The sequence below is a fragment of the Girardinichthys multiradiatus genome, chromosome 9, assembly GCF_021462225.1.
Source record: "Girardinichthys multiradiatus isolate DD_20200921_A chromosome 9, DD_fGirMul_XY1, whole genome shotgun sequence".
Classification (NCBI taxonomy): domain Eukaryota; kingdom Metazoa; phylum Chordata; class Actinopteri; order Cyprinodontiformes; family Goodeidae; genus Girardinichthys; species Girardinichthys multiradiatus.
This window is the reverse complement of record NC_061802.1, coordinates 25,179,727-25,190,061: the sequence shown is the minus strand read 5'-3', so window position 1 is coordinate 25,190,061 and position 10,335 is coordinate 25,179,727. Positions and strand designations below refer to the sequence as shown.

The window sequence follows — 10,335 nt, the reverse complement described above, 5'->3', positions numbered from 1 at the left end:
CATACACCACATAAATCTGACCTTTCTGGAAGAGTGGCCCGAAGAAAGCCATAAAATATCCTGTTTGTAGTTTGGCACAAGCCATGTAGAGATAGCAAACATGTGGAAGAAGGTGGTCTTGTCATGTGATCATGGTGGTACACATGGTAGTAGTAGCATCATGTTGGGATGTTTTTGTCCAGCAGTAAAATTGCAGCTGGTCAGAGTTAACAAGAACAAAATAGGGGGCTAAATACAAAGCAATCTTGGAAGAAGAAGGCTGGGGTGGAGGTTCACCTTCCAGCAGGACAATAGCCCTAAACATACAGCTAGAGCTACAATGGACTGGTTTAGATCAGTGTTTCTTAACCTTGGCCTTAGGACCAAGTCTTACATTTTACCACACACCTGACCAGAAAGAATGGTTGATTAACAAGCTTTTGCAGCACTTGAAGGCATGTTGAGGAGGTAATGCAGTCATGTGAATCCGGTGTGCTGGAGCAGGGACACATCTAAAACAAAAAGGACTGTGAACCTTGAGGACTGGGGTTTAGAAATACTGGTTTAGATCAATGCATATTTATAAGTTAGAATGGCCTAGTCAAAGTCCAGACATTTATTTAAGAATATGTGACTTGAAAACTGCTGTTCAAAGACATTCTTGATCCAATTTAACCTATCTTTAACTATTTTGCAAAGATTGTGCAAAGCACTGTAACATAATTACAATTTGCTTTGTTAAGAAGCAAAGAAAACTGAAATTCAGCCTAGCCCAGTAGTAAAAGTGTACCATGACAAAAGTTAGAAAATTTTATTTTGTGTAGGAAAAAGCTTACATTTTTATTTACAGTTAACTTTAAAGATAAACAGAAACTATTCTAAAGCTTGCCATTTAGTTATTACACATAGTTTGGAAAAAGGCTGATTAAAAAGCAGGAAAAGGTCAGTCCTCTCAGCGGTGCCGACTAAGATGTGTGCAAAGGACACCATGATGTTTGCCAATCAAGGAACCAGATGTGGGAAAAAAGTTCCAAAACACATTTCTTTAGGTTTATATCAGCTGAACGTTGCCTTTTTACACTCACTGGCTGAATAAGGATCAGTGTGTGCATCAATAAATACAACCAGGACTTTCTGCTGTGTCTGCAGCAGCCGCACTCACCTCTTTCTCCTCTCATTACTCTGCAAGGCAAAGACAAAGATGACCCACAGTTCTCGCAGGAGCAGAAACACAGGTGGAGGACAAGGGGCAACAGGGCCAAGAGGTTCTGCTATTTGTTGCACCTGAGCAAAGGGTGGGTCATGCCCTTATAACGTAGGAAACTCACGTTTTCTGTTTACTCCAACAGGCTCAGTTCAGCCTCAGAAATCCCCGCTCAGCGCTTAGTCCATCCGTCTTGATCCCGTTTGTTCCCACCCAGATGTACACAGGGGTTTCCCCAGCCCCCGGTGATATCTCATAGTTTCAATGAAAATATAAAATACTTACTAATCCAACATTACACTAAAATAAAATGTGGTAAATAACAAATAAAAGGTAAGTGGAGCTCTGTGCTTCCCTCTAAAGGGCAGCTTGTGCTCTATTGACACAGTGACTGAGCAGCAGAGGAGGAGCAAACCCTGCAGGAATTTGGCCTTTTTATTCCACCTTTTTCATTCCCAGCTCTTGAAAAACCATGAGCCCTTTTTCCTAGACTTCAGCTTCTGCAAACAGTTCAGACTACATTCAAAACCAGGATGAAAATCTCATTTTATTTATTAAAACATATAATCCAATGTTATAGTCAGTGGATAGTTCCTCCTTCCTTCACAAGAACAATCCAAAAATAAGCATTGCTACCTAATCTCACCCTCCTCCTTAAGTGTTTCTGCCTTAAAGCGGTTAATACCACAAATGTGTCTTTGTATGCAGACAAGCTTGAATGGCTTATCTTCAAACACAGAAACTCCCCTTTAAAGATCATTACATTCTTCTGTTACTGCATGAAAAGGTGAGCTCAGTGGTCTGTTAACAGATCTATGAGCTCACCGCTCCTGGAAAACACTATCGGTGCATCTTAATAAACTAGATAATCTGAAGGGTAATTTATGTCAGTAACGCAGTTCAAACAGTGAGACTTGTGTATTACATGGATAATTGCAAAATGTCCTTGCTAAAGTAGCTGGTTGTTCGCAGAGTATTTTATCCAAGCACAATAGAGGAAAGTTATGTGGAAGGCAAAAGTGTGGTAGAAAAAGATGCACAAGCAACAGGGATAACTGAAGCCTTGAGAGGAGCATGAAGCAGAGGCCATTAAGGATTGAGGGAGATTCATAAGGAATGGGTGGTGGTCGGAGTCAGTGCTTCAAGAGCCACAATACACACGCTTTTGTTAAACCATTCCTTAACAAGAGACGTCAGAATCATCTTACCTGGACTAAGCAGAAAGGACTCGACAGTTGTCTAGTTTTGAGATGAAAGTAAAATTTGCATTTATTTTTAGAGAATCACTGCTCCAGGATCTGGAAGAATGGAGAGGCACAAAATACAAGTAGTTTAGGGTCCAGTGTGAAGTTTGCACAGTCGGTGATGATTTTGAGAGCTGCGTCATCTGCTGGTGTTTGTCTGCTTTATTATTATACTTGACTAACCAGCAAACTGGCCTTGTACTTAACCCCACAGAGAATCAATGGGGCTTTGTCAACAGCAAGATGAGAGACACCAGAACCAACAATGCAGATGAGCCAAAAGCAGCTATTAAAGCAACTAGAGCTTCCTGAACACCTCAGCAGCGCCACGGGCTGATCGCATCCATGAAACACAGCACTGATGCAGTAATCCTTGCAAAAGGACCAAACTTTAAGTTGTGAATGCATGTACTTTAAGTAGGACAACAGCTCCTTTTGGGGCCTTACCTAATATTCAAATTTCCTAACACACTGAATTCAGTGTTGACATTATCTGTAAGCCATCATCCTCAAAATTAACTGACAAAAACTTGAAAAATGACTTGTGTGTAATGAATCTGAATCAGTTTTACTTTTCGAACTGAGCTACTGTAATAAATTATGTTTTAAATAATATCTGAAGTTATTGAGATGCATGTGTACAAACATGAACTCACATCTGAGCCATGCTTTCTTCAGCCTACAGGCACAGAACAGAAAAGTGGCCTACAACACACCCACCATATATTGATTTTTCACTTTATTTTTTTTTATCAAAAACAAAAACATTGTAAAAAGATACTAGAGATAAAAGAAAATTATCCTGTTAACACTTCCCAGGCTTTGGGGCACTTTACAAACATAACTTTCCAACATTTGCACAGCACAAAAAAGTAGAAGTGAAGTGCATTCAACTCATTTTGGTGCTGATTTTCAACTTAAGTCAACAGGCTTGTTGTATGAACTAGAACTGTCCTGTAATGTTTAAAAAATAATAAAAATTAAACAAAAAAAAAAAAACAAGTATATGCCACTAAGCAGCTAGCCATCCTGCTGCTGTATGAACGGGTTCGGTATGGCCTCCATGCCATCCTGAGGACAGATTAGCACTACGGAGGTTCCTCTGCAGACCACCAACCCCAGCTGCCGGGTGTCTTCTGTCAGCTTCAGCTGGTCATCTGGATCTACACACAGATTCATAGAGTTCACACTAGAAGTAACACATTCTTCGAGGTGTTGCAGTCAGACAAGTAGCTGTGTTTCCATCAAGTTTGCATTTAGATAAGCATTAAGAGAGGTTCATGACAAAGATCAGATTTCAAAAGATTTTTGGCCAAACTCTCTTTTAAAAAGGTGATGCCTTTCGCGGAGAACCATAGTGAAAACTTAAAACACTTCTTGCCGGAGTTCTGATATAGTTTAATTCTTTCCTGAGGAAAAATCATGACTTATGAGAGAATATGAAGTTTCAATCCTAAAAAAGAACAAAACTAACTAGCTGAAAAAGACAGACCTACTTTTTCTTTCATTTTAAAAACGAATTTTACTTATACCACTTTTTTTCTTGTTAGCAACCTCATTGCTCTCGTCTTTGTTTATAATTACAATAACATGGCTCACACCAACACCTTCTGACAACACTGAAGTATTTTCACAGTAAAGTAGGCAAAGAAAAACATGCATGATTGTAGTTTCTGTTCAGGAGTATTTTGGATGTTTGCTTCAAGTTTTTAACAAACTTTGCATAAAATTTGAGATTGAGATCATGATCTTGCAGAGTGAGAGAATAAAATGCATAAATGAATGCTCCTAAACTAAATCATTTTAGGAGAAAAAAAAGCTGCTTTAATTGTATGTCTTTGTAATGGGATCCCAGACACGTGTACTGAGCAATAAGTAAAAAGGACGGCTGGTGTTTTAACGGTTACAATGAGAAATATAAACTTAAACTGGACATGAATATAATTAATGTTGAACTTTCAATTATTTAAATCAATCAATCATTTTCCAGGGTGGACATTCATAAAAATAATATTACTTCATAATAGGACCCATTCATGCACAGGAAGGCCATGATTTAAACCCTGGACATTCGTGTAGCAAGGGAACAAACTGCATAATTGCGCAGCCCGTAGTTAGACTGACTTTAAAAATTTGGGGTCAGTACTAATACAATGGTAGATTAACCTAATGTTCTTGTGCAAGAATCTCATCAGTGCATATATCAATGTTCACACTCATCAAACACATCTGCTTTGCAGCACATGGCTGCAACTTTCAGCCTTTTTTCTTATTAAAACTGAAAAACTGTGCAATGTCTGAATATCAGTGAGATTGTTTTGTCCTGGATGCATGCTTGAGATGAATAGTTGGGTAATGTTGGATTGAGCATGAAATAAAGTTAAATGTGCTAGTAGTCCACTGGTGATGCTAGCAATTCGCATTTTACATTTAAAATCCTCTCGTCGAGTTTTGAAGCCAGATTTCAGATTTGTACACTTACTTCTCGTTTACCCATCAAATGCCACGTCCATCACAGGATTCTCCTCCTCACCTCAATGATATTTACCACACCCACCCGAGGTCGAGGCTCTTCATGTGTAATTTTGCATAGATGTACATATTTATACCTGACTGTTGTGAAGTGCCTTGAGACGACATGTGTTGTGAATTGGCGCTATATAAATAAACTGAATTGAATTGAACTTACCTCGCATATACTCGATCGTGCCGTCCAGCACTAAGTTTAGCAGAGGATCAAACCCTTTCAGGACCCCGCTAGCTGAGAAACAGATGCAGCACTCAGTGAATTGTACCTGACTGCATTTCTTTAGCTAACTTGCAACCATAAGCCACCTACCCTCTCTTCCTCCTTGGAACTTCACACGAATCATCTTGTCAATGTATTTAGACAAGTCGAAGATGCTCTCCTTCTTCTTCTTTTCTTTGTCCTGCAGAAACCACAGTTACCTTGTGTTTTTAAATAACAAAAGGTTCACAAACGACAATTATTAGCATGCGCTTAGCTTGCTAACAGAGGTAATCATAAATGTAGCCAAAACAGCTATATCATTACATTGCAATAACCGTCCTTCATCTCAACAAGCGTACAGATTAGCAACAAATCTGATAACCTATTATAATAAGAGACGTCAAATTAATGTTGAATGGAAGCAAATATGTGACGAACATACCGTCATGTTAGCTGTGTGACACGGAAGTTAAATCTTGACTCTTGGGACGAATGACCAATCAAATCGCTCAGCGTCAGTGGATGACGTAATCATATTGTACACTTTAAATATATATATTTTGATATTGTGACTTCGTATAAGTATATAATAATATTTTTTAAGATATTTCCTCGCGTTGTTTAATGTCTGTGTATATATATATATATATATATATATATATATATATATATATATATATATACATATATATATATATATATACATATATATATATATATATATATATATATATGTATATATATATATGTGTATATATTTAAGGTGGGCTGCACGGTGACGCAGTTGGTAGCACTGTTGCCCTGCAGCAAGAAGGTCCTGGGTTCGATTCCCAACCGGGGTCTTTCTGCATGGAGTTTGCATGTTCTCCCCGTGCATGCATGGGTTCTCACTGGGTACTCCAGCTTCCTCCCACAGTCCAAAAACATGCCTGTTAGGTTAACTGGTCTCTCTAAATTGCCCTTAGGTGTATGAGTGAGTGTGCGCATGGTTGTTTGTGTGTTGCCCTGCGATGGATTGGCGACCTGTCCAAGGTGTACCCTGCCTCTCGCCCAGAGACTGCTGGAGATAGGCACCAGCTTCCCTGTGACCCACTATGGAATAAGTGGTAGAAAATGACTGACTATATTTAAGGTTTTATTCATTTCATTAGGTTTTCATTCTGTATGTATTACTTCTGTGACCCACTATGGAATAAGCGGTATAGAAGATGAATGAATGAATATTTACATATATCACAACATAAATGCATTTTTACAATAAAAACGTTACATTTTAATGAAAAGGTTATTACACAATGGATATATATATAATTTAACTGAGTTATATTACACTTTTCAAACATGAAAAATATGTTGTAATAATTATAATACATTGTATAATTTTAATTAGGATATCATTAGAACAATGTAAAACACTGCTATTGCATTTAGTTTTTTCTTCTATTGGTGGGGTGGCAACTCTGCCCTTCCGGATCAGTAGTGGGGCAGTCTATTTATAAACTTGAACTGAGAACCAGTTGATGTGCTGTGTTGTGCATTGGGACATAGATATAGTTTCGGCAGTGCTGACATGGCCTGCAGCGCTGACGCTGAGCAGAAGTCTCAGAGCTGTAGACCGACTCCTCTTTCTAAACCAGAAAACAAATCAGAGCAGGATGAATCTACTCTCCATGCTGACGCTTCAGAGCCTGACACAATCCCTGATGCTACCCTACGGGTGGAAGGAGAGAGCTTTTATGTCAGCCGACACCATCTGGCCCTCCAGAGTCCTTACTTTAGGGCTCTGTTTTTCGGCTGTGGCGTGGAAAGCAACAAAAGACAGGTGGAGATCAAAGGGGTGGATCTGCAGTACTTTAAGGTTCTGATAGAGTACAGCAAGACACAGCGACTCGCTCTGAACAGAGAAAATGTTCTGGGAATCCTTGAGACTGCAGACTTCTTACAGCTGGAGCGACCCAGGCTACTGTGCTGCAAGTTCCTGGAGCGTGAGCTGCACCTCAACAACTGCTTGGGAATGATGGCCTATGCCTGGCAGCTTGGCTGTACTCAGCTGTACACTGTAGCACGACAGGTGACGCTCACACACTTCTCTGCAATTTTAACTCAAGAAGACTTCCTGTGCCTTTCCAAGGAGACAATAGCAGACCTTCTTGCCAGCGATGACCTGGCCATCTTCAAAGATGACCTGGCCTTGGAGGCCACCTTACGCTGGGTGTCATCTGACCCTAATCGAGAGGAACATTTCCTTGAGCTTGTTGAGCTGGTGAGGCCAGAGTTTCTCTCTTTACCATCTCTCACTAAACTTTTGACCACAATGAAAAGCTTGGACCCCAGAGCCAGGCTCATCTGCAGGCTCAATGATCATTTCCCAGCTTCTTGGTCTGTGGGAAGGTCATTGAGGAGAACCAGAGCCAGAGAGACTTTGTATGTCCTGGGTGGACCTCATGATAAGGAGGAACAGGCCCTGTATCAGTTTCACCCTCAGAGTGGTAGATGGCAGAGCTGCTCACCTCTGCAGAGAAAGAACCTTACTCAGTATTCTGTCGCAGCAGTGGGTAAGGTTCATGTGATAAAACAATGCCATTGACTGTTTTTTTGAAGATGAGTATATTGCAATTAAGACCTAATATTTTTAAAATGTAAAGTGCCTTCCAAAAGTATTGATGCATCCGGACCTTTTTAAACTGTGTGCAGTGTATGTTATTGAGATTGTGTCTAATAAGGGAAAGTTGTGAATGACCGTAAAGTGGAAGGATAATGATACATAGTTTAGTTATACTACTAATATTACTAATAGGAGAACCACCTTTGGCAACATTACTAGCTGCAAGTCTTGTGGGGTATGCCCCTGCTAGTACTGTACATCGAGAGAAAACAATTTTGATTATTCTTCTTTGCAAAATAACTCACATCAGTTAAATTGGATGGAGTGCACATCCAGCAGTTTTCAAGTATTCCCCCAGATCTTCAATCTGATTTAGTTTTGACCTACAACTGGGCCATTCTAACACATATGCTTGATGTTGCCAACACCATTTTTAACAGATGGGATGCAGTGTTCATCCTAATGTGTGGTGTTACTGGAGACGTTGCTACCACGATGTTTGCTGTGTATTGAACATTACTTGTGTCAAACTGAAACTTTTTGCCACTCCTTCCTAAAGGCCAGATTTTTAAAGTCTACAACCAATAGCTGTCCTGAAAACAGGCTCTCTCACCTGAGCTGTGGATCTCTGCAGCTCTTCCTAAGTAACTATGGGTCTCTTTCATGCTTCACTGATTATTGCTCTCCTAGCTCAGCCTTTCAGTTTAGGTGGATGGCAATATTTCGGGAGGTTTCCAGTTGTACTACACTCTTTCCAGTTTCGGATGATAGATTAAACAGTGCCAGTCAAAGATTGGAATACTGTTTTATAACCTATCTCTTCTTCTCCACACCTTTATCTCTCACCTCTCTGGTGTGTTTCTTCGAGGTGCTGTTTGCTCGCAAAAGTTTTCTAATAATGCTCTGAGGCCTTCACAGGACAGCTGGATTTATACTGAGATTAAATAACACACAAGCATACTCTTTGGGTGCTTCTGAAGAGAATGGATTGGAATTCAGGTATCAGAGTAAAGGGGGTTGAATACAAATGCATGACACACTTTGAAAACCATGTTACTTTTTCCTTCCACTTCACAATTATACACTACTTGGTTTTAGTTTACCAGATTTAATCCCAATAAAACAAATGTAGGTGTTTGGATGTAAAGTGACATAATGTTAAAATCATCAAAAGGTATGAATACTTTTGCAAGGCACTGTAAGGAAAGAGATCACTTAGTTATCTGTTTTTTCCCTAGACACAAAATACTGTATATAACATAAAAATATAGTATAATACACACTCCTCTTTTCCTCTAGGATTTTTGTTAATTAATTTTCTAATTGTCTTAGGTGACAATGTGATCGTGACAGGTGGCTACTTCAGGGACGTGCTGTGGTTCAGTGTGGATTGGGTCAGGTTTTACGAATGTCGGTACCAACGCTGGCTGGATGGTCCAGCCATGCAGAAGTCCAGACACAGTCACTGCTCCATTGGGCTGGATTCAGTCCTGTATGTCCTGGCTGGCAGTATGGATGAAGGCCTCGTGGCTGACGTAGAGAGGCTGGTCCTGGGGTCAGAGGAGGGCTGGGAGGGGCTGAGCCCCATGGTTAGGGCAGTCGAGAGGGCGGCTACTGCTGCTCTAGGAATGTGTATTTATGTTACATGTGGCCTGGATGAAAACGGGGATGTGTATGCAGGAATTCAGAGATATGTGGTGAAGGAGGATCAGTGGGATGTAGTCTCCTATTCTCCGTTTCCACGGTGAGTAAACATGGCTGCTCAGTTTTTCTTTCTCATGTTGCTGAAATGATTGAAGATCAAAGATTTCAAACATGAAAAAATTATTTTATTTGGACTTTTAAACTCTCTTTAAGGTATGACCTAGTTGCCACTGAGCTCAATGGTGCCCTCTACCTATTTGGAGGCCAAGCCCTGCGTTTTGACGTGGAGACTGATGAATGGACGGTGATCGAAGAAGAATGTTTGGAGAGAAAGTTTTTTTGTGGCTGCACCAACATCAGCGGCCAGATCTACCTAGTTAGTGAGAGGAAAAGTAACAAAGCATTCCCAAACATGGTGCTGATGGACCCTTACATAGACACTTGCATTCAGACAGACGATGCTGTACCCTGCCCCATGCCCCTTAGAGGATGTGTCACCATGAGGATGGTCACATGATTTAATCTTAATAAATAAAATGCGACATTGTTCTCTAAAGTCTTTTTTTTTTGTAAAAATGAACCAAAAGTGCCTCATCCTATAAGGCCTTGCAAAAGCATTCATGAAAATCTTCTACAATTACAGCTTGTGGTCTTTTGGGAGATGTACATACCATATTTGTACATCTAGAGACTGACCATTCTTCTTTGCAAAATAGCTCAAGATCTGTCAGGTTGTGGGGATATTGCCTGTGAATTGAAATTTCAAGTCGTGCTACAGATTCCATTGGATTTGACTAGGCCATTCTAACTCATTGCTTTGTTTTAAACCATTCCATTGCACAATGTATGCTTAGGTGTTGTCCTGCTGAATGTTGAACTGAAAATATCAACTCTGACCACCTTCCCCATGATGAAGAAAATAATCTCC

The 10,335-nt window shown here is 40.1% G+C and overlaps 2 protein-coding genes across 3 annotated transcripts; one reads left to right on the top strand and one right to left on the bottom strand.

Moving 5' to 3' along the window:
- Window positions 1-3,149: 3,149 nt before the first annotated feature.
- lsm7 (LSM7 homolog, U6 small nuclear RNA and mRNA degradation associated) lies at window positions 3,150-5,669 on the bottom strand. 2 transcript variants are annotated; one of them, XM_047374127.1, is made up of 4 exons: window positions 5,601-5,669; window positions 5,267-5,357; window positions 5,117-5,188; window positions 3,150-3,590 (listed from the first exon to the last, which is right to left on the bottom strand). In XM_047374127.1, the coding sequence occupies exons 1-4, from the start codon at window positions 5,604-5,606 to the stop codon at window positions 3,448-3,450; spliced, it is 312 nt and encodes a 103-aa protein (XP_047230083.1). In that variant the 5' UTR covers window positions 5,607-5,669; the 3' UTR covers window positions 3,150-3,447. The 2 variants fall into 2 exon arrangements, with proteins under 2 accessions (XP_047230083.1, XP_047230082.1); XM_047374126.1 differs by having other exon boundaries at window positions 5,483-5,606.
- Window positions 5,670-6,544: 875 nt separating this feature from the next.
- On the top strand, window positions 6,545-9,963 carry LOC124874364 (kelch-like protein 23). Its single transcript, XM_047375707.1, has 3 exons — window positions 6,545-7,713; window positions 9,096-9,507; window positions 9,621-9,963. The coding sequence occupies exons 1-3, from the start codon at window positions 6,729-6,731 to the stop codon at window positions 9,922-9,924; spliced, it is 1,701 nt and encodes a 566-aa protein (XP_047231663.1). The 5' UTR covers window positions 6,545-6,728; the 3' UTR covers window positions 9,925-9,963.
- Window positions 9,964-10,335: the final 372 nt, after the last annotated feature.